This window comes from Takifugu flavidus, chromosome 7, assembly GCF_003711565.1.
Source record: "Takifugu flavidus isolate HTHZ2018 chromosome 7, ASM371156v2, whole genome shotgun sequence".
NCBI lineage: Eukaryota > Metazoa > Chordata > Actinopteri > Tetraodontiformes > Tetraodontidae > Takifugu > Takifugu flavidus.
The window spans coordinates 8,860,006-8,884,153 of NC_079526.1; the positions used below are offsets into that span (position 1 = coordinate 8,860,006).

General features: G+C 48.2%; 1 protein-coding gene across 1 annotated transcript in view; it reads left to right on the forward strand.

Annotated features, from left to right (window-relative positions):
• The window catches only part of insrb (insulin receptor b), a 46,170-nt gene that overhangs the window by 8,190 nt on the left and 13,832 nt on the right, over positions 1-24,148 (forward strand). The window contains exons 2-3 of the mRNA XM_057037681.1: positions 5,839-6,387; positions 23,881-24,089. Of these exons, the coding sequence (XP_056893661.1) occupies positions 5,839-6,387; positions 23,881-24,089 (758 nt within the window). The remainder of the gene's footprint in view (positions 1-5,838; positions 6,388-23,880; positions 24,090-24,148) is intronic.

A 24,148-nucleotide genomic window follows, 5' to 3' on the forward strand; every position in this document is an offset into this window, starting at 1 on the left:
CTGAAGCGGCTCTGCAGGAAACACGTGGCTGTGTTTGACAGCAGCCGCATCAGGATGAAGGAACTCCTCCCCAGCGCAGCCTCGGAGTGGTAGCTGCCTAGCGGTCCTGTGTAGGAAGATGTGAGGTGTGGAAGTAGAGAGGACGGCGCGTTGCCTGGTGGGGCCGTAAGGAGAGCGTGTGGATCTGGTCTGTGGGCCGCAGCGCCGGCGGGGCCGAGCCCTCCAGCTGCTGCCATGTGGCTGCGAGTGGAGCCCCGGCTGCCTCCGTCTCAGTCCAACACTCACCACACCAAGACGCTGCGCTCGCTAACGTGGGAAGATGAAAAGGAGCGTCAGATGTTTGGCGTATTACTCATTTCCCGTGTGTGTTTCAGTCTGTCTTGCGCTGCGTTTGGCTCCGTCTGGAGCGGAGTCGATAACCCGCTCTTGTCTCATCGTCTTCTGTCTCTTCCCGAACGTTTTGACTATGTCAGGAATGCTTCCCCCCCCCAACATGCTTTTTTATTTCTTCGCAGCACCACCTGGTTTAGCTGTGCAGCGAGGCGTGGCGCAGATTTTTCAGATTTTTCTGTCCTTCCCAGCTGTCCAGATATCGCCTGTGCCGGCTGCTCCTGCAGATTATGACGTTCCGCGTGTCAGAACCGTGTAATGGGTCCGCGAGATGGTGGAAGTAGATTTTCCAATTAGCGGGTTTGCATTTTGTAAATTCTTGCATGTGGCTTTAAAGGTTAAAGTGCTGCTCTGCTGCAGGGTCATGTGAGGCAGGGGGAAGAAGGCAGAGAACAGGGCCGAAGGAATGAGGAAACTGAGAGAGGCCTCTGCCTCAGTTAGCTAGCTGTATGGGATCAATGTACTTTGGTAGGCAACATTGTTTTTTATGTTACTTGAAGGTGAAAAACGATTGTTTTTATTGACGAGTGTTGTTGCAAAGTTGTGTGCAGATGTCAGCGGTGTTGGGATTCTCCTTCGTTATGGGGGTTAGCTATGCAGCAGCAGCTGGCAGAGGTTTTAGCAGTGGCGAGTGTGTCCAGGAGTGGCTGGATGGTGACGTGAGGAGGAAAGTCGCCCTTCAGCAATGGCCTCTCAGCTGCGGTCCAGACCGAACACTTCACCCGAACAAAGCTCAAAGATGCTTCCCTCAACAGACCGCAGCGTGTTGATGATTCTCGGGTCTTTACACTCTTAAAAAGGGTTTTTCTGGAACAACAAACACCGACCTCTGTACTACTGCAAAAAGTAGGGGTTCAATCCTGAGCCCCTGAACATGGATGGTAAAAATCCCCCATGTAGACGTTTCTGATTTCTGATAGCAACCCTGGTTCGCTCTGTGCCGGGGTCGTCCCTCATTTCTAGCCCAGCTTTAGGCGGCAGGTCACGTGCACTCCTTCTCTTTCTGTAACACATTATTAGAGTTACGGGTCCTATTGGTGGCTCCCTTAATCTGTCTCCATACAGCCCCTGAATGTGTGAACGCATACCTGCTAGATTAGAGCCTTTCTCCCAGGTTTGGCAACACTAAACTCTGTTTGCAGTTGTGTAAATGACATCAGTCTGGATGTCTTTCAGAATAGGGGCACTGACCTGGTTGTTGTGTGCATGTAAACACAGTGTAAGACGGCGACAAACACGGCCGTGCACGTATCCCGCTCCTGTTCTCCCCCCTTTCAAGGTCAGACCAGCCCCTCTTTTCAGCTCAGCTCACCCTTGGTTTACGTGGCGACCCTCCCCGCCTGCACTTGGATAAATACTTTTGTCACCTTTTCATCAGCGCCAGACGGCAGTGATTAGGCGAGGTGAGGCCAGATCGCCAGGGTGATCTGAGCCCGGCCTCGGTCTTCTCTCAGCCAGGCATGTGACTCTGTCAGGGGACCTGCATGTTGCTCCTTTCTGCCCTCTCAATCTGCCACCGCCTGGCGCTGTGCCACGGCCGTAACAGGACCCAGTATTGTGTATAAATAGTGTAAGCCAGCTCTTCATCATGCTTTTCAATAGGAGGTTGAGGGAACAGCTGCTCAAACCTTGCGCTCCCCTTTTCCTGTCCAATTTCCCTTCCCGCTCACGTCGGGTTGGCTCATCGCGTTCCTTTTCGCTGCCAACCGAAGATTTCTTTTTTTTTTAAAGTGTTACCTGTGCGCTTTAATAGCACGCTGGCTCATTTTCACTCTGGAAGCTGCCCCCTCTCTGTCTCTCTGTGGCTCACACGCTGTTATTTTGGCCCTTTGTTTTGGAGCCACAAGTCGGTACACGTAAATCAAAAGGTTCCGCGTGCGTTTTCTCAGCCCGATTCTTCACTGTAGAAGCCGCAGTTTGGCAGCGACCGCTGGGGAGCTGGCTCCACTTCTCAGGACTTTCCACAGTTATACTAACAGACAAATTCTTTTTTTTCTCCTCTTGACACTGAGGCAATGTATTCTCACTCTCAGCAGCTTTAATATCAGTAGATCACTTCGCGTTCCAGGCTGGCAGTACAGTTTGTTCTGTGCCTTTAGTGCTTTTCTTGCACCACCGTGTGATTCAATTACCAAAGAAGCCCGAAACTCCGAGACTCACCTGTACTTCTTCAAACCGTCATCGACTTAAATGCATTTATTCATTCAGCGAGGATTTCAAAACACGTTGCTTCATATAGGAAGCTGTAACATTTCCCCTTATAGCATCCAAACGGTTGCGTCATATCATGATAACATCGAGTTATACCTTTTTTTTTAAAAACTCTTCCAACGTGACCAGGCGAGAGTGAAGGAAAATTGTGCAATTGATCCGGCCGCTGTCACATGATGTTTGCGTTTTAAGCCCGTTACATTTGCCTGGCACGTTTTTATCCTCTTATCCTTTCCTTTCTCCATCGTCCTCCTTTCCTTTTTCTAATTCCTGCTGCTAAATTAAGTGTCAAACAATGTGGAAAGGAGGGTGGATGGCCCATATTTCTCCTATATAGAGGTGCACTATAGTACAGTATGTTTCGGTTGGTGGCCTGTTATTCTTTTCTCATCTTGTCCCTAAGACCTCACTCTCTTTCTTCCCATCCCGGCTCATTAGTGGCTGATTGGTGTGTTATTCTAATCGGGAGCTTCTGTGCAGCCAGCGAGAGCATCACGCTCTCTGTTAATGGGTGGTCCACAGTGGGTGGTGGGTCTGCCGAGGGGTCACAGTCATTGTCCCCAGAACTCTCCCAACTAACTGCACACTTACCAGCCCCCTCTCTATGGTGTGATATTTATTCTAAGTATCTTGTGCACCCATTGATGTAGATTTCTGGAGTGTTCTTGTATTTTTCACTGTTGTTTTTAATTGACCAGCAAGAATCAAAGCCCGCCTCCCCCTGTGGGCCTGTGTGTCTGTTGTCAGTCATGTTCCAGGGTTCCATAGTAGCTCTCCATTCATGCAAATGATCGCCAACCGTCCTGAAGGTCCCTTACATCACTCTGCATTGCTCCCAGGGCTTCGGTTACAGTTTCTCCCTGCTCTCACCTTCAATCGGTTCTCTAACCCAGTTTTTTCTTTGTCTTAGGCTACTAACTTGCGCTAAGCTACCGGCTACGTTTACATTTCTAACATACCTGTAGCATCCCAGTTTGCAGGCGAATGTGAGTAAAAGCTCCAGCCCGGCCCTAAAATATCAACATTTCCTTTATTTTTGATCAGCTGTATAAATGAGCGTGAGGAGCGACAGCAGGGCTGCTCCGACTGGTCGTGGCGACGCTGCAGACAGAGAAGCCTCCTAACAGGACAGGATAGAACCTGCCCAGTTCTCTCCCACACCTTCCTTTTTCTGCTTGGTTTCTGCATGCAGCTTTTGCCTCGCCAGCTTTTTAGCTTTCCCAGAAAGCGTCCCCCCCCCTTTTTAAACCACCCGCACCGACGACTCCTTTACAACTAAATGCTGGACTGGTTTGAAAGCTGGAGTACGGTCACAAACCATTTTGGGCCTAAAGATGCCTCTAATAATAAATCCTCCTGCACACAGTGTTTATGTGTGTAACGGAGGAAAAGAAAGCACAGTCCTGTTTAATAACTAGGCTGCCGCTGTCACGGACCACCAAAAACATGGCTCAAACTTGACCTTCCCAGTCTTGTCTTCAGAGGTCGAGTGGTTTCCACATTGATCCACACATCAATAAAGCAACAACACGCTCTCTGCCTGCCTTGAAGTCGACAGTCGGCCAGATTCTTCCTCAGCCTGCTGATGTTGTTACATAGTGTGTTGTGTTGCCGTGTTGCACAATAGGTGTCCAGTTAGTGCGGCGGGCTGGCAGCCAGTGGGCCACCTGCAGGCCTTGAAGTGATGTGTCCAGCAGATAAAGACGAAGGGACAGATCGGTGTAAGGTTGCTCTTATCACTGGGAATGCCATCAGCTGCCGCACAAGAGAGGAGCAAACGGGTTGATACAGTTTGTATCTCATTAAGACGCTGCCAGCACAGCAACTCTGGCAGGATTTCGTGGCTGTTGTTTCCAAATGCGCCATTATCTGATGACACGAGTTGACTTCAGCCAACGCTGAGAACGGACACATTTGCTACAGATTTACTGTCCTATCGAGATGGTGAAAGTGTTCCATTGATGTGCTGTTGATCTGAGTTTAAACCCTGATGGTTGACACGCACGCCTCACTAACCATTAACTCCAGGAGATGTTAATGGTTAGCTCGCACCTGAAAATGACTTCAACCATTATCTCCTTTGCAATTACTATATCATTTCTCAGTGTGTTTTTGGAATGTCATGCTGAGGGATTTATCTAAAAGTGAGTCTTCAGGTGACACGTTAGTGGCAAAACTGGCCACAACATTGGAGACACTTAGAGTTTTATAGCCTGATGAGTTTGTGTTTGTATCTCCTTCATTGAGAAGCAGGAGAGCGCGAGCAGGTGATATCATTGCTATTCCAAAGAGGTTATATTCCATTTTCCATATCTCGAGTTTTTCAAGCCAGCCTGATGATAAATCTTAAAAATCGTCCTAAATTGCCCCGAAGCCTCGCGTTAATAATTAGTGCTGTGGAGAAGAGTTTATCCAGAGGAAATTGGACCCCACACAGACCAAACATACCGTTGGCATGTGATTAAATTTAAAGTGTGGTCACGTTGATGTCTTTTCTGTTGGGAATGATTTAAAAAAAACTGAACGTTACCCTTGTATGTAGTGAGTCGTAGCCACAAATACACCTATCTGCCTCAGATTCAGGACTAAAATGGCACAGAAGTCACAATATTAGGCATGATCTGAAACTTGAACTCTGGCGTTGTGTGTGTTCTAGCTCCCAGGGATGAACTAATACCAGGTTAAATAGTTAAGAGCAGCTTTGCAGCAGCACACTTGCGGTATTCTACTGAAACTCCTAATGAAACTGCTGCGTTCTGCAGTTGAAAACGTTAGAAATAACAGTGGTGTTTCTTCTCGGCAGCAGAATCACACCTTTTCTGTCTGTACATCTAGTTCAGCACTGTCTAATGAATTCCCCCCTCCTCCTCTGAGCTGGATGCACATTTGCTGGTCTGTGCTCGTGTGCAGCAGCTCCCAAAGAATATGAATGAGCGTGGAAAAGCCTTTTGCTCCCGGACGTTATTCCTTTTAATGCCTTAATGTCTGCTTCATTCAAATCAGACGGTGGCGTACACCCGTTCCTCGGTGGAGTAACGCCATCGAGCCAATGAGAAGAGGGGGGGGGGGTTATAGTGGGGACGCTGCATGCGGGTCACTTGTAGTTTAAATGTAGAGGAAGCAAATAAGTGAAGTTCTTTTTAGACACAGCCATAAAAATTAAGAAATGAGTTTGTCTGTGCCTGACCTGTTGCATGATCTGCTTTGTAACGCCTGCTTTGTTTTGTGGATTTCCAGTCTGTCAGAGCAAGGACATCCGCAATGATGTGACCAACCTCCAGTCTCTGGAGAACTGCACCATCATCGAAGGCTATCTGAAGATTCTGCTCATGTTTAAGACGAAGCCGGAAGACTTTCACGGCCTCACCTACCCGAAGCTGCAGGTGGTGACCGACTACGTGCTGTTGTTCAGGGTCTACGGCCTGGAGACCCTCGGCGACCTCTTCCCCAACCTGACGGTGATCCGTGGAAACAACCTCTTCTTCAACTACGCCCTGGTGCTCTATGAGATGCTCCAGCTGAAGGAGGTGGGCCTCCACAGCCTCATGAACATCACCCGAGGTGCCGTGAGAATCGAGAAGAACCCAGACCTCTGCTACCTGTCCACCTTGGACTGGTCCAAGATCCTGGACTCGGTGGAGGATAATTACATCGTGGCCAATAAGAACGAGAGAGAGTGCGGAGACGTTTGTCCCGGCACCGCCCACGGCCAGACCATCTGCCCGCAGAACACCATCAACGGACACTTCAGGGGACGGTGCTGGTCACAAAACCACTGCCAGAGAAGTAAGTGCTCGTACTCAGAGTAGTCGTCATCTCCTGATACTATAACACAGCTCAAATTCAAGTAGCAAATAAATGGAATATTCAGAATAGTGCTTTGGAATGCATCAAAATAGAATGTCTCCTTCATTAGCATTTAATGATGCTCATTATGGATAAAAGATCCGTAAGTATAGACCCCGTAGCTTTTTAATGTTAAGAGACCCACACCAGCGTTTTCAGGTAGGTAAACATCTTTAAAAGATTTTGTTTAAGGTGCGTTAATGAGGACAAACGGTGCAGAGGTCCTGTTTGGTGTAAATGTTCCAGCTTTCCCCTCTTTTGGGTAAACAGGGCGCTGCGGCTCTGCTTTGTGCTGCTGCCAGCTGCCTGTGTGTCGGCCAGTTGGTCAGTCAATCTTTCCTCTGCTACTGTAAACACAGAGAATGGCGTCTATTGTGAGACAGAGAGGACTCTTGGAGAACTCTCGCTGTCTCTCTCACAGACAGAAAAGCAATCACGTCAGTGGACGGCCTTGGCCATGTTTATACCGTATTTTCACGACCAAGAGGCGCACTGTATCAAAAGGCGCAGTCTCAGTTATAGGTGCTATTTCTGTATTTAAAACATACATAAGGCGCACCGTATTATTAGGCGCATGCTGAAACATACAGTAAAAAATGACAACGGAAGTAAAACAGTGAGTTTCGACACATTTATTGAACAAAATATTCATTCTTCCGCCACAAAACCATCAAAGTTTTCATCTTCTGTATCTGAATTAAACAGCTGCACTATTTCAATGTCCAACATCCCGAATTCCTCTTCTTAATCATCTGAATCGGACTCACCGACTGGTTCCGCTTCAGCGTTGATTTTGTGAAAGCTCTTCCAATACATGAAGACGGTATCATAGCCCATGCGTCTACAATCCACCCGCATGTGGTGGCATAACCTGCCCGCCGCTGCCTCATAGTCTTTGTGAAGGAGTGTTCGACCTTCCGTCATCCGGCGCTCTGTCCGTTTCCGTGGCAGCCGAGAACCACAGTGAACGACGACTGTGGCTGGGCGCCGTTATCTTGTCGTGGCAGTAGGTGCGGAAGATGGCCGCCCTCTCCTGGTTAGGGTTAGGGAATATGGCCACCCTCTCCTGGTTAGGGTTAGGGAAGATGGCCACCCTCTCCTGGTTAGGGTTAGGGTTAGGGAAGATGGCCGCCCTCTCCTGGTTAGGGTTAGGGTTAGGGAAGATGGCCGCCCTCCCCTGGTTAGGGTTAGGGAAGATGGCTGCCCTCTCCTGGTTAGGGTTAGGGAAGATGGCCGCCCTCTCCTGGTTAGGGTTAGGGAAGATGGCCGCCCTCCCCTGGTTAGGGTTAGGGAAGATGGCTGCCCCCCCCGGTTAGGGTTAGGGAAGATGGCCGCCCTCTCCTGGTTAGGGTTAGGGTTAGGGAAGATGGCCGCCCTCTCCTGGTTAGGGTTAGGGTTAGGGAAGATGGCCGCCCTCTCCTGGTTAGGGTTAGGGTTAGGGAAGATGGCCACCCTCTCCTGGTTAGGGTTAGGGTTAGGGAAGATGGCCGCCCTCTCCTGGTTAGGGTTAGGGTTAGGGAAGATGGCCGCCCTCTCCTGGTAATCCGCGGGTAGCCGCTGCGCAACAGTTGTCCTCGCACGTATCGAGAGATGCCGCCTCCTCATAAAGCGAAAACACTAAGATTGCTCGATTGCCATTTTCAGCCGCATATTCGATGGCCTGCAGTTTAAAGTAAGCCTCAGTCATACGCGTCTCGCTTGACCGGCGCCATTTTAGGGGATCCTTACGCGTAGGTGTGCCGCTAATCGATGGGTGGAGCGTTTACCGTAGGGCACCCACACAAGGCGCACCGTCGATTTTGGAACTAATCTCAGTGTTTTAGGTGCGCCTTAGAGTCGTGAAAATACGGCACTCAACATGGACTAATGCAGCAGCCGTGTAACGTTGGCTGCTGCGTGGTTTTTCTGTTTTTTTTTTAGGAGGTCTCCCTGCAGGGAAAATAAAACATGACATGTCTCTGTTTGGGTTTCTGCCTCCAGCTCTGCCCATATTACGTTGAAGGGTCGGCCTTGATAGAGTGGACAACATTTACAGCTTTTCTGTTTATAGAAACGTAGAAATGAGCCGGCCTCCCGACCTGTATCGCCCCTGCCGTGCCGAGACCATGGGAACAGGTTTGACTGTGTGACAGGGGCGAGTTGAGCCGTACGTCAGCCGTTTCTAGAGCGTGATGCAATGGCTGCGAGCTGCACAAACATTTACACATACGTGTACAGTATGTGTAAATGTTTGTGCGTTTGATGTACGTGTACTTTAGTGCCATTCTCCTATGGGTCCAAAGCCACAGCTTCACATTCCCACACACTCTCATGCCACCAGGTTATCCATGAACGCCCGGCTTTAGGTTAGTTATAGCGCCATATTTCCCCTCACGCACTTGAACCTGGAGAGAGAACCTGTTTTTCTCTGGGGGTTACACGGCAACACACAGTTTAACACGTGCTGGGTGGCGCTGTGCGTCCAGGGGCCTCTGTGAATAAAAAGTTAACAAACACACGTGTCGTATCGGAGCACATTAGATGGAGCATTAAAGTGCGAGTGGAAACTGGGGGGTTGTGTTTGTTGCGTGTTTATTGGGTTCCAGCCGCCTGAGGAAAGAGCCAAGGGAGAGCTTGTTTTCCTGTGATCATACACGTGTTTCTAGAATGCAGGAATACCACTGTGTGTGTGTGTGTGTGTGTGCATACATTCTTTATATGTACAAGGTCATGTCATGTTTAATGATGCTGCAGCCCTTACTAATTCATGGTTGAGCCAAACTGCCAGGAAATCTAGGAAGTCCCTCTTGTAAAGTCCTGACTTATCTCAGGCACATAGTTAATAATTCTGTGCATGTCATATGTTGTGTAGTTATTTCAGTTTTTATTTGTAGATCTCGACGTATGTGTAATGTGCACATATGAGAGCGAACGGCAGCTAACGCTCTATGTGCTGTCTCGATAAGAGGCTGCGTTAGCGAGGCAGCGTGTTAGCGTGTTCAGCCTCACAGGCACCGCTAGTGCTGTGCTTGCACAACTCGCACACAAAAACACACACCAGCAGGACCACAGAAAGCTTTTCGGGTCAAAGTTCACCCTGCTGCGCCTAAGTGCTTTGTTGTTTGCGTCAATTGTTTAGACACACACACACACCCCAGCCCACCTACCATCAAAGGCAACAGAGAAAAGTCCATGGAGTGTACCACTTTTCTAACAGGTTAAATCTGCTCTGGCTAATCTAAATGGGTCAGTCTGTATCACTCCTGCTGTCTGGCCCTCTTGTTGAAGACAAATATACTTGATCTCAATCTTATTTTTATTTGTGAAATATGTAATAGACCTTTAAAAAAAAAAAGAAAATTTGACTGGGGTCTAAGTACCTCATTACTCTGATCCAATGACGTTGTGATGGACAGTTTACTGCCATCTGATGGGAGAAAGGAGCATGAGACCTAATCCTTTACTTCCTCCCTGACCGGAATAACCCGAGCTTGTTTTACACTTGCAGAAGTACCTTCGGGATGACGGGATGGTGCTGCAACGTGTTGTGATCCCGATGCAGCTCTGTCCCGCATTGATCGATGCCTGCATGCACCCAAAAACAGGAGTGCATGAGCAGAAACAGATGGAGAAGACAGTTGGGGCTATTGTGCTCACGTGTTTTCTCCGGCGTAAGCCAGCATCCTTGTTAACAAGTCCAAATTAACTTTGACGAGTTGGCATGGGCGCGCGTGTTTATACGCAGCCTTTCCCTCCACCCACCCTGCCCGTGCTGCTGCTGCTGCTGCAGGCGGGGAGCGTGATCCCGGCACCCCGGGGGATCTGGAAAACACTCCCTCTCCTGCAGCTCATGAATGAACCAGCACTACCGCATCCAAGCCGCGGTTTACACACACGCCGCTGTTTGTAAAGATGTAAACAGACTATACCGTGGGTACTTCTGTCCCGCTGCTTTGCGTCAAGTCGTTTTTTTTCCGTCTTCTTTTTGAAAAACACAGGTTCTACCCTGATATCAGGACAAGGGGAGAGAAGGATAAGTGATTCCTCCGTGCGTGGTTGGTTCTGTGTGTTTTCTCTGTCGTGTGTGTGTGTGTGTGTGTGTGTGTGTGTGTGTGGTGTGTGTGTGTGTGTGTGTGTGTGTGTGTGTGTGTATTGTAGCTGCAGCATGAGCTGTCTAAATGGACTTCCTCATTGCTTCCTGGCTTTGTCCAAAGCACTTCCTACTGCCAAGTTGTAGAACCGGGCCCTGGGGATCGGCTGATGGATGAAGAGAGTGAAGTGTAGAGGATATTATTTACATGCTGGGGGGAAAAATATGGATTACAGCTGTCTGGATCCGCAGCCCTGTGACAGAAATACCAAGCTCCGTCAGTGCCGCAAACGCTGATTTCATTAATCATCCCGTGAGCCTCTAGCAAAAATGTAATCCCCAGTCGTGAGCCGGTGTAGTCGGAAATTAGCAGAGACAAGAGGTGAAGTTTAAAGATCGCACAGCGTGTGTGAGGCAGGAAAATATTACCCTCCTCCCGCATGGAACGGAGGGTTGTTTTTCAGGTATTTGGCCAGATCAGGTGGCCTCCTGCTTCCAGTCATGACACCGAGCCCACAAAGCCTCGAGAGAGTGTTCGGGTCCGTTGGTATTACCACGATTAGGAAGGTGTGTGTACGTCCATGCAGGACCGCAGAGCCGTGAGGTGTTACAGTGGCTCTGCTGTCGGGGTGGGACAAGTCGTGTGGACATTTAAAATTCCCAGGAATTCTGTCATTACGCCACCTTAGAAAACGCAGCCTTTCCCGCAGTTAAATAATTTGCCGCAGTGGTTGAGCTGTGGCTTCGGTTCTCGTATCTAACGTTCACTCGCACGTCTTCTGCTTGCCGTTAGCACGCGGGTCAGGCGAGGACGGACAGAAGGAGTTATTGAGGATTACATTTGTCTCCGATTCAGCGCTGGGAATCGTCACATTTCCGAAGTCACTGTTCCTGCACGAACCTTGTTCTCACGTGACCTTCCGATCATTGAAGCGCCTTCCAAACCCAATTCTTCCATGTGGTAGCGTTCATTCCCAACCATCTTCCTGTCATGTTAAAAACCAGTTAATCTGTCTCTCTTAGTCCCAAAAAAGAGCTGTTGACCTCACAGGAGCGCCGCCCTGCGCAGAATCTGTTAAATGTCCGGGAAAAGAGCAGCATTCCCAGTAAACGGGAGCGTTGATGAGCGCTCCTCCTCTGTGACCTCTGTCTATTTAAGGCAATCCCTGCGACGCTAGGTGGGCAGAGGGCGATGTTGGGCAAATACTGTTGAGCATTATTGGGAGAATGTGACCCTGAGCTGAACCCCTGAGGTCAGAGGTCAGCTGGTTAGAGGCTCCAGGGGAGGCAGAACCCAGCAGGACACACATTCCAACCTCAACACCTACGTGGAGAGGGGTGTGTGTGTGTGTGTGTGTGTGTGTGTGTGTGTGTGTGTGTGTGTGTGTGTCCTCCATGTTTCTCCTGACCTTATTGTGTAATATGTTTATTGTTGTCGAAGGACGCCTTTTTGAATCTGTTGTTGTCAGAAAATTTCCAGGGAATTACGCCAATTTCCTGTGACACCAAAGCAAACTATAAAACATCGGCCTTCCGTTGTCTTGTGGATAGCTGGAGTGGTGCTATTTAAATTATGGAATAACTGCAGTTAATCATTCCTCCGAGAGGGTTCGCGTATCTTCCTGTGTGGGCAGAATCTGTGAAAACCTCCTAACGGCCGGACCAAAGGGAACACATGCTTTCTTCTTCTTTTTTTTAATCCATTCCTTTTCCTGGGTCTTTCCGTTGCTCCACCTAATGGGAAAGATCCTCCCTCCGCTCTCCCCTCTACTCTCTCCTCTCTGTCCCTCTGTTCTTTTGCTTTGTGTGCTCTCCCTCTCTCCCCCACTTCTTTCCTCTTGCACGCTGTGGTATGCAGACATGCAGGAATTTAGGCCTCAAAATGATAGACCAAACTTGTCAGTTCTGGCTCCTGTTACTAAAGATGGCCGCCTCGCCACTGTGCTCGCCTGCCATTGGTGAACGCCTGAGTTACGCTCTGCGTGATTGGTGTTTTCGTGTTCGTCCGCGCCACTTTTTTTTAAAATCTTCTTCGTGGGGCAGTTTGTGTGTGTGCCGGCAGTTGAGGGAGCACATCTCTTCTGTCCCGCGTCGTTGGTGGATGCATCATTGCTCGCTGCTCTGTGCCTCTTCTATTAAATGTGCTTTGCATCAATTCGCCTAGTTTGAAATATTGGATAAAAACCGATATAATATAAAGAAATACAATATTAAAAGCTTCCGTTCTTTACCAAAACACATGCCCTTCTCATATTTGCACCCTCTGAGCACCCGTAGCTCAGCCTTAAAATAAACCATGAGCTAGCGAGCCCCCCTCTTACGACTCCTGTTTGTGTCACCAGGCAGAATGACGTCCAGGCCTGCTAATATTTAGCATGCCTTGGCCGCTGCCTCCTCTCTCCAGTGTCTCCTGTTCCAGGCCCTGTGATGGCATTGTTGCAACTAAATAAGGTCGTGCTGCTGCGCTCCGCTCGCGGCCTCAGCCAACCGCACTGCGCTCTCCTGTGGCTTTCACACACACTCGCATTCACTTGATACACACGGCTCTGGGAACCGTTGACTGCTCGCGCCTGATAAACTGCGGCGCACCTGCGTGCGATCGTCTTTGCATTTACGCGTTTGTGTCTCGGCTTCCCTTGAGAAATTTTGCCGTCATGTGACGCTCATTTTCCTGTTTTAGATTGGCAGCGTGCCGATGTCAGACTCAACACTACTCTAAATTAGTTTAATAAGATCAGCTTCAACCCGCATGTGACCCAGTTGTAATGACCAGCAATCACGCTCGTTAGCAGACACATGACATCGACACCATCTAGCAACAGAACCGCTAACCTGGCTAACAAACGCTCATTCTGTGCGATTAACTCGGGAATGTACTTTCTAGCTGAAACATGCTGTTTGTCCACAGGTGTGTGACTGATCAGGTGTAATGTAGTAGCAATGCGAGGTTAGCAGTGCTACGATATACATGACACGTGTCTGATTTCACCGGTTGTCGCTGAGTTTTTAACCAGCAAGCATCACAAAAGATGCAGTTAAACTATTTCATCCACTTATTACGCAACATCCAGCTGTCCTCTGTAGGAATGTCAAAGATCATATCGACTAAAAACGGGATTTTTCATCATCGACTGTCATCGGCAATAGCATCGCCTGGCAACGCTAAATTTGACTTGAGAAGATACACTGGGAGATAACGGAAAAGGACAAAGGCCTCCAAGAACGCACCAAATGAATGTTTTCAGTGGTAACAATCGAGTTATTGTGTGCGTCCATTGCCATGATGGCAGGAAATCTGTGAATGTATTCAGATAGCAGCTTGGATGACAAACCCAAGCTCCCTGTCCTCTTGGCTGGAGTCATATCTGTAGCAGGAACTGTCTGACACTCTGTGACTCCATACTATGGACAGTATGTTGCTCGAGGCTCTTCACCTCATGTGTGCCACTCACAGGGATAAATGCCCCAGTTGTGCACTTCTAGACTGGAAAAATAGCTTTGGTAATAGATGGTTTCTCTGCCATATTCTCCTCTCTGAACTGACTTCAGCACAGTCATCAGAGAGGTATTAGTTTAACCAAAACGATGTCACCAGAGAACAAAATTAGAGCTGTGTTTATTGCTAATTTCCTGTTAGCCTCCTCTTCACATGACTGCCAGCCTGGTATGTCCTTCCTAATTTTAAAATGTAAATTAGTTTTGAATGTTTCGGTTGACCTGAAATTAAAGGTTCCCCCAGTGAACGCTTCCCCATTTTCAAAGCAACTACGACCGCTGATAGCGTCGGTTCTTAATACCTGTTTACCGTCTCCTGTTAGCCGCTTTCCCTTTAACGGCCAAGCTCTTCCCGTCCACGCTGATTCAATTTGTCGCTTCTTCTCCTTTTTGAAATCTTATTACTAATACTCACGCGTGACCTCGGCTGTCCATTGTTCCACAGCAGACGGCCATTTCTTCAGAGCGGCATTAAAGCTCAGCTCATACTTGGGAGAAACTCGCAGAATCGCCCCACTTTGCGCAACATTTGTGACCCGTTGAACCGTTTGACACGCCGTCCTTTCAGCAAGTGCAGATTTTTCCTCACTCCGGTTATATGCAAAGCATTTGGTGTAAAGGATACTGATCCACAAGCAGCTCCATGCTCATTAATCTTTTTCTCTTCGCTCTCACACACGCAGAAGCAGCAGTTCTTAGAATAACAGCTGTCTGGTAGCTAGCTGACCCAGAGGCAACATCGGCTTTCATTCATTATGGTTGCTTAGGCAGGTTTTAGAGATAGACGTCTTCTTGCACTTTGTTTGAATCTTTCTAGGAGTGTTTTGTTTGTTTGTTGCCCGAGGCCACCACATTGAATATACAACAATAACTCATTACATATTCTGCTAGCTTCTAAAACAAAGTGCAATATAAAGGAGCGCTTGTGTAGCATTGGGCAACCTTTACGCTTAAATCAGGGGTGTTGGTTTAGTCATCATGAAGCTCAGGGGTGAAACCTTTGGGGGTTCAGGGGTTTTTTGAGAGCTCATCATCTACATTGACTTCAAGTTTGCTTCAATGGGATATTTTCTCTTCGTGTGCCACCCATGTGCAGGGCCTCTGTCAACAACATCAGCAACCTCACCCTCTCATTATATCACTGTTCTTAATGTACGTATTGTTTTTTTTTATACTCTTTTGTCCCCGGCATAGACTGCACTCATTATCTATGCGCAGACATGAACAAATCTGGCCACATACTGTATCTTTTGTGGCTGGCCCTTCCTCTCTGTGGCAGAGGGATTTACAGTCTTGGTTTGTTTTTCACTCAGGCCCCAAAGGGGTGCACCATGTGCCCGAGCGTCATGCATAAAATAAAGAACATCTGCGCTTAATTTTCTTTAAGCAAGCCTTCAAAATACAGCTATAGTCGCCCATCATGGTTAATGTTATTATTTGTCATCATTATGTTCTCACAGCCTGTGGAAGAGCTTCTGAACTCTGGACTGGATTGTTATCATATACAGTAATATTTGCATTTCTAACAAATGTTTCCATTAGTAACTCTACTAATGGCACTCTAGCAGTAAACGCTGTGTAAGAATACGCGTCTCTTGACTCCTCCGTCTAATGACCCTCCGTAGGTAACTGTGCTTAATCTTGTTTTTGAGGAGACGCCCCACAAATTCCTGTACCAGGAGAGAAAAACAGGCCTGGGGGGAGGGGCGTTATTCAACGGGAACTGATCAGACAGAGCGAGGGAGGGATGAGAGCCAAGAGGACACAAACGGGGAACTCTTTGGCCCGGACTGTGAAATCCACCTTCTCAGATTGACACTAAGATATTTCCTCCCTTTTCCTCCACGCCGGCGTGCTCGACTGTCGTGCACGTGTCACCCGCGGCTGGTTTTTTTCCCCAGTGAATTCCTCCGTTTCTCCCAGCGATCCTCGCTCATGCCTCCCCCTCCTCCGTTCACTGGTGCATCTGTATGGATGCACGTGTCGTGCGTGGTCTTCCTACTGTATTCCCTGTCTGCAGCCAACCCAGCGCGGCGATCTGGAGGGATGGAATATACGCTTCCTGCTCCCAAAGTTACGGCAACAAACGTTCAGCCTTCATCTACTGTACAACAACCAAAGGAAACTCCCTCACGTGCGTCCGGAGCAGCTTTTTTTTATTTTAATGAAAAGGACTCTCTACTGTTTTGATGAGGTGGCGGGGGGACGTTCTTGAGTCCACCAAATGCTCCTGGAGCTCCAGGATTCAGCACAACTGAAGTCAAATGCAACCACTTCAAACATGAGGGGGGTGGGGGGTCAGATCCTGCTCCAGCGTTTGTTGTGAACCTTTATTTTCGAACTCTTCCTGGGTGTGTGGAGCATACCAACCCACGCTGGAGACAATAATGGCGAGAACATGCAGGAATCCTTTATCTAAACAGGCGGTGAGGTGGAGCTCTCATCAAGAGTCGCCCTCAACTATAAAACAGTAAAGTCACAGAAGAATGCGGAGTGGGACGCGAGCCAGTCGGGGGCTGCTCGCAGGAAATTACATCACCTTTCCACAGAAATCACGTTAAATCACGATGATTTAATGTAGCGTCACTTTGCAGCATTTCAATTTTTCCTTTTTTTTTTAAAAAAAAGAAGAAGCTTATTCTGATGTTTCAGCAGATCAGAGATGCATCACCGCCCATAATTCCATAGAACGATTCTCAGGTGCAGATAACAGAGGCCTGTTTTAGATTTTATAACCTTGTGCATCTTGTGACTACTGGCCTTTGAAACCGGTGCCACTGTGCTACACCAGGCACTCACATTTGACGGCGTCTCAGGGGGTTATTAACCGCCCCAGAACATTGTGTACCTGACATTTACCCTCATAACAAGCACCCAGTCTGTGGAACGTTCCTGCTGAATAGTTCAACGTCGGATCCAGAGCAACTTTTTCCTCGGAGCACAGTGGCCACTAACTTTTGGGGCGCCATGTAAATCGCCCTGCAACGTAAATATTCCGATCTCATTTCCACTGTTTTACCGATTCATACTTTGCCAACAAAATAATTCAATTCTATAATAGGTTAATGTTCAGGCTGCACTACAGATAACAAGCAACTACGCAAGTCGTTAGTCTGCGATGACGCCGGCCAGCTGTGCAGTTATTGGACACAGCATTCAGGTTTACACCCTTCTTAGATCAATTTGGCCTTTAAATTTAGTAAAAAAACACTTCTTCTTTGGCAGCAGAATAGGGCTTTTAGACTTTAGTAACAATTAAGCCTCCTCGCTTCACTGTTGGCAGCGTGTTGTTTCCTAAACACAACTGGGAGTGAAGGTTTATCACCCAAGTCAGTGGGTTGTGTTTTAATTGCGTAGTTCCGGTATCATTAGCAGAACTATCAGCAGATTTCTGCGTTCCCTGCATGTTGTGGGAATCAGCAGCAGGGTCATTGAGGTTCCCCAGCCAGGTCCACTCAGGCAGCCCCTCCTCGCACAAACACCAGTTCCCGCCTTTTTCTTCCCGCCTCCACCTTTTCCTCGCAATCTGAGCTTGATTTAGCATCAGGAATTGTCTCATCTGGCACATTGGGTCCACTGAGGGGAACGTCAGTTACGGTCCTCTTGGCCGTTGTTTAGCAGCTGTGAAACCTGTGGGTTCAGTCAATGACCCCAAGACTCCCCCCCCCACACAGGCCCGTCTCGTCCTGCTTTTGGAGTTAATGGCAGATAATTGGTGCATTAGCGCCAACTACTGGGGTGACGTGTGGAGCAGAAGTTTGTCAGTAACCAAGACATTTAATAGTGATAATTTAAAAAACACGCGGCGAGTGGATGGAAACGTCACTCGGGCCGAAGCCCTGATATCAAGAGAATACAGCAGGTTACCTGGATGTGTGTCTGTTGTCAGGGTGCGCTGCATTGCGTAATCGGTGAGTACAGTTTGGTTCTTGCCTGTGATGTTTAGTTTTCTCTGGGTCAAAGGTTGAGGGGCAGGAAGGAAGGGCTGCTTGAGGCTCACGTGTTGAGGTCCCGACGACCTCTCTTCTGGGTTTTCTGTGTGTTCTGCACAGATCAGAGGATCCATGAACGTGGCCCCTCATGTCAAGCCGCTGTTTCCCAGTAATGATGAAGAGCTTCCCTTCTTCCTCCTGAAAATAAACAGCCTTCAACAGCCGTCTGAATTGAGACAGGATACAGACAGACACTCAGATTTATCTGATTACACTTCCTGCTTTTATAGTTAAAGTTGTATTTACGATTTCTGTGAGAGCTCGGACTTAGATGCGTGAAACGCCGAAGCTGTATTTTATTTCGGCGTCCGTGTTTCATCGCTGTCCTCACACACGTGTCTACATGTATGTGTTTGTTCCTGCTTGTGTACTCTGGCTCTGCTCTGTGCTGTGCTGTGAATATGAAATAGGGCAATGAGCATCTGCACTGCAGCTGCAGCTCCCTGGCCCCCTCATTGTGCCTACTTCTCTGTGCATCTGGCCAGCCTGCAGAGACGTGTGTGTGTGTGGGTGTGTGTGTGTGTTTAGAATGTGAAAAGCTTAAGTTTACTAGTGCAGCATCTCCAGGTTTCAGTGTCTAAGAGACAACTTCTGTTTTCCTGTCTGTTACTCTCTTTTATCGTTGCGTTTTTGTCCATTCCCGTGCATCCAAGTGCTTGTTGCTGCATTATTTATCGTCCCCTAATTCTCTATTGTTTGTCTAATCAAAACCCACATATGCTAATTTTACAAACACCTCTTTAAAAAGTCTTTTTTTGTCAGAGAAAAGCAAATCTATACTATCATTTTGCATGATCCAGTTTCTTTTTTGCATAAATAGTCCCCTTAGAGGAAAAAGGGAAATGCTTTTTGAGCATTTAAGCATGTGTCCATATGCAAATGCACAAAACTACAAAAAAGCTTCAACCCATTTAGCGATATACATTAGCAGCTAGCTGAACATCTGCTTTGCTTGCCACAGATGTAGGAGGGGAATTTGCATGGGTGAGTACAATTGTAGGGGCTGTCTGAACTCAAAGCCCCTGAAACATGAGAGTTGTGGCGGCGCAACAGAGGTAGAGGTGGAGGAGAGGGATGAATGAAGGGAAGAGGAGAGGAGGAGAAGAAGGAATCTGTTACAATCAGCCTTTTGAGAAACATTCTAAGAGTGCCATCTGAGGACACTGAGAGCAGTCTGGGTTCACTTCTGCCTGTCTTTCTCCGGTTAATATGAGGAGATAATGGACCACTGAGGCAGACAGGGAAGCACCTTAGTCACGGCTGGCTCCAGTTAAATTACACAAATAAAGAAATGTTGGATGCAATTATCTGTCAAATCACTGTGCAAATCTTTTTGAATATAAGTTATATTACAATGGGAATTTTCTCATTATCAGGTTCCGAAGCGTTCAGACGTTGGTCTCTTTCTGTGAGCGTCTCAGATAAACGCGCGCCGGTGTGTCTTTAGCAGGTTTCGTCTGCCCGCGGTGGTCACCTGGTCACGCAAACACGTGTTGGCGATGGCAGCTTCATCTGTGAGCTGCAGGCTTCCTGATCCAAGTGGTTAGAGGACACTGGAGCGAAGGGGAGTCTGATGACGCAGAGCACGGCTGCGTATCCAGTCAGCAAAATCTGCAGGAGCTGTGTGTTTGTGTGCGTGCGCGCGTGTGTGTGTGCACACATCTGCAGTGTGTCCACATCCGTGTCGGAAAGTATGGGGAGGTTTTCACAAGTGTTTGCATCATCCTGTGCTCTGTCACATCGGATCTCTGCCCGTATATTTCTGATTATACCTCAGAAATGGTGCAGGCACAAGAAGAGGGATGAGAGACCGAGCTGAGAGTGGTGAAAAGGGGGGTGACCAGGAGAGGGCCTGGGGAGGTGAGACGATGATGGCCGAGTGCAGAGGGTAATAACGATTGATCTTTCGCAAGGGCAAATAATAAAGGAGTGGCCAGGTGGCTCATTGGTGGGTCATATTGATCGTAGCTCCATTTTGAACATCTGCCATTTGATCTAGTAGCTTTCTATTGAAACAAACACCTGAGGCTAGACTCTACGGCTCACTGGGAGGGAATGAGAAAGGGTGACTGGTCAGGAGTGAAGTGGGAGAGAGGAGCACCTCAAGCTTAGAGAGAGAGGAAGTATGCCTGTAATGATGAAAAGACAAGACACGGATGATTACTAGTGGGGAATATAAGAGAAATTCTGTTGGGAGGGTGTAACTAATTACTACAGACTGTCTATGTCTGGACTCATCTCCATGGTAACAAGATGGACCAGCAGAGCTGGCCAACACACACACAGACACAGACAAGGAAATCAATGAACAGGCAGACATTGAAGGGAGCAAAACCGTGCTAATTAAGCCAGGCCCACCCTTTAATGGTGTCTATATGTGTGGCTCTGTTGTTTATTGACCTTCTGCGGCGAATTGTAGTGTCATCGCCACTGATGCCACATCAGTACCAAAGCCATAGGAATGGGACTGTAATTCATTTTCCCTGCAGCGACGGAGGCTGCAACTGTTCAGTAGAGCGTCTCTACCTGCCACCCTGCTTGGGAAAAGTTCAACCACAGCTTTTTTAAGTGTTTCAGGAAACACATGGGTTGATTTTGACATTTTATCCGTACTGTCGTGCTGCTAGTCTGTTAGCTCAATGCTAATGAAACGCTAATGTCGGAGTATCATTGCATTTAATTTGATATTTCCAAAAACAGCTCCATTTTTAAAAAGCATTCATATATAGTTGGAAATAAAGTTGCAGGTTATTTTGACAGCAGATATGCATCAGACAGAAGAGGTGAAAAGACGTGACTACCACTGCGCCCTGATCCTAAAATAACCGAGACTCTATCACAGGTCACGTCGTGTGAACACTCCTGTGACTGCATGAGCTCACACACTCTTTCCGTCTGACACGTGCAGGCTGGTGATCCGCGCTTCACATCCATTAAAAAGAGAGCTTTGGCTATTTATGCAATATATAGATGTCTGATGTGCACAGGTTGACCTCAGAAACCCAGCGTGCTTTAAGAGCTAATCATTGTGGTCTGGAGCACTTTTGTCTGATCCAGACCAAAATTACAGGTGTGAAACCTTCCCTTTAACCAGAACTAAGATGGAAAAGCCAGGCCGCACGAAGAAAGACGGCCTCGGTTCAAATCAAGGGGAATCGTGTGTTCAGTGTAAAAGCATATTTTCCTGCTAATTGCAGGGAGACCTGAGTAAATATGTGGCCTTCTGAGTTCTGTCCCCTCGCCACTGGTTCTTCCCGTCTTACCCTCCTGTCGGCCTTCACACCAAACACAAACAGACCCGCACCTTTGTTTGAGTGCACGTTTGTGTTAGTCAGCTTACGTGCTTGTTTGCTAGTATATCGATGTCTCGCCGTCCCCTCGCAGCGACGAGCGCGTTTTGTTTACATCACCCCGTCTCTTTACTCAGGGCGAATGTCTTACATCAGATCACTCGAAGCATTTATAGCAAAGCTTTTGAAGCTTAGGTCTCCCACCGTGGCCAAATATAGTAAACCTGAATCCAGCAGCTTTGTGTGTGTGTCTGTGTGTGTAAGAGGGTTATGGTGTGTGTGCTTTCATGTGTTCTCCTGAGTAAATGGCTCTGGGGTAAAAATGTGTTTGTTATTGTTCCCAGCATTTTGCCTGTAGACAACACTGCCAATTAAAGGGGAGGTTTTATGTGTTAAGAGCAGGAAGTGTTGCCATGTGTGGCTGCACACTATTGGCTGTCCCGCTTCTCCCGTGTTGCTCCCCGGGGACTAAGCAGCCTGCACTCTGCACTGGCACGGCCAAATGAAAGGTAAACGCGCCTTTGATCGGGCTTTGCATTTAAAACACTTACTGGAACCGTGTATGTGTGTAGGATAATAGCAAGGAAATTACTGAATGACACAGACAGGTTTGTGTGTGTGTGTGTGTGCGGATGTGTGTGTTCAGTTTAATGAGAGATAAGCTCTCAAGGATGTTGCCGCCTGCTCCTCCCACTTCTGTTGTTGAAGCATAAAATCATCCCTCCATCTATGACTCCATCCCCCCACCGAGCCAGCATGAAAACAACACAAGGCATAGTATGAATGAAAGTGGGAGGGGCCCAGTGGCCTAGAAAGGCAGGCGGCACATAGATCGAGATATTGGTGCAGGGCATGGCGAGGCACAGTGGCACAGAGGAACAGAAGAGTGGCGCAGGAGGGGGAGGAGGAGGGGGGGTGAAAGAATGAATGAGTGAGCGGGCTGGAGTATGTTTGGCATATCAGCTAGCTTGTGTAGCCTGGTGCTGGTGTGAGTAGAATGAAGATTTGTGTTGCTGTGGTGCGACAGTGCCACCGCCGTTCTCCCTGCAGGGATGGGAGAGTGAAAAAGAGAAAAGGAACAAGTCATTTAACAATTCACTATAAAGACTAGTACATGGAATACAATAACATTGGAATAGCGGATCCATTTATTTTCAAAACAAATCGGACCTGAATTAGCTCCAGATGCCCCTATTAGCAAGTAATAAACCCCTCCTTGAAGCCGGAAAATCATCTTACCTGATGTGTTTGCTGCTTGGCTCTGTCTGCCCCCTGTCTGCCCCAGCAAGGCGAGTGTTAACCCTGGGCGGCTCTCCTCTCAGACATGGAAGAGGCCATTGAATGGCTGCCTCCCCCTATCAGCCAACACATTGGCTGAGGCTGAGGGTGGATCTGGGGCTGCAGCTGCACTCCGGCATGGATTCTCAGCTGGAGCTGGATCGGCATCGCCTCTTATCCTGCTCTGTGGTGTGATGTAGTGGCCATGGCATGCACACGCACCCAGCAGACACACACGGGGAGGGGGGGCTGGAGAAGAGGTCGTTTTTCTCTCAGGATCAGAGCTTGTGCTGCGGTGGGTGTTCTAGCACGAGTTGTAAAGCGAGCTCTGCATCGAGCGCCTCATTAGTGGGGCTTTTGCTTCTGTTACGTCATTCATTCACCCTCTCTGTGGTTCTGTCCCTCCGGTCCCCTCACTCATTGTTAATTTCTTTCCCCTTGTTATCCGATGTTCTCCTCTGCTGTTCCAACAACCCCGTCTGTCCCGCGGGGGGGCGGCGTCCTCGCCATACCTTTGTCAGTAGGAGCTCACGTGATGTCCTCAGAGTGGTGGCATGCGAGGACGGCTGGCATACGTCATTAGTTAATAATGTACACAGGGGTTATCTGTGCACACTTTCCAAAAGTCTCGCTTGTTTGCACATTTTCGTGCCGACAAAGAGCTGCTTTGGGCTTTAGTAGACGTTTACCATTCGGTAACCTATTGTGATTTCCAAATGTGTGAGCGCCCGGGCAGCATGAGCAGTTGAGTAAAGGTCAGCGTCTGGTAAAGGCTGAACTCTAATCAGTTTCTCCTGACACTCGGACAAGGAAGTGGAGCAGTTGATTTAATCGTTTTCGTGCACAGTTCAGTTGCGACGCCTCATCGTACCATCATCAGTGTTTACAATAAATCCAATGTCACCTCAGACAGGGACACATAGCGTACTTGATATTGGAGCTCATTAGCACTGCATTAATGTATTAGCCAGGCTAAAGAGAGGACCCCGTTGGCCCTCGCGCTATAGCTGGGGATTCTTTCACCTGTCTCTGCCTGTCAGTTCAGGTTATTGTGTTTATCTAATTGTGGAAAATGAGATTACCCCAGCGGTAAAATTTCACTTCCCATCTGTCAAGTGCCATCGAGCTGTACTCAAACATGGCCGCTCACCTGCAGGGTCCTTGTAATGGCGACATGATGAAAACACAAGTTACCAGCGAACCATATTCTAGTGCCAGTGTTGTCTTACTGACAGGATTAGCGCCTGTCACGGTCTCAGGTCTCTCGCTTCTGATTTTAACCTCTCTCTCCCCCCTTTTATTTCTCTAGTGTGCGTGGAGACCTGTAAGCACGGGACATGTAGCCTCCAGGGTCAGTGCTGCCATGACCAGTGCCTGGGTGGCTGTTCTGAGCCAGGGAACGCCAGCAGCTGCGTGGCCTGCAGGAACCTTCTGCACAGTAACACCTGTGTGGAGAAATGCCCCCCCGGGTACTACATCTTCAGGGGCTGGCGATGTGTCAGCTTCTCCTTCTGCCAGGTTGGTAAAATTTGGAACTCTTTAAGGTGGTAGCATAGATGTCTGACAGAGATGTTTGT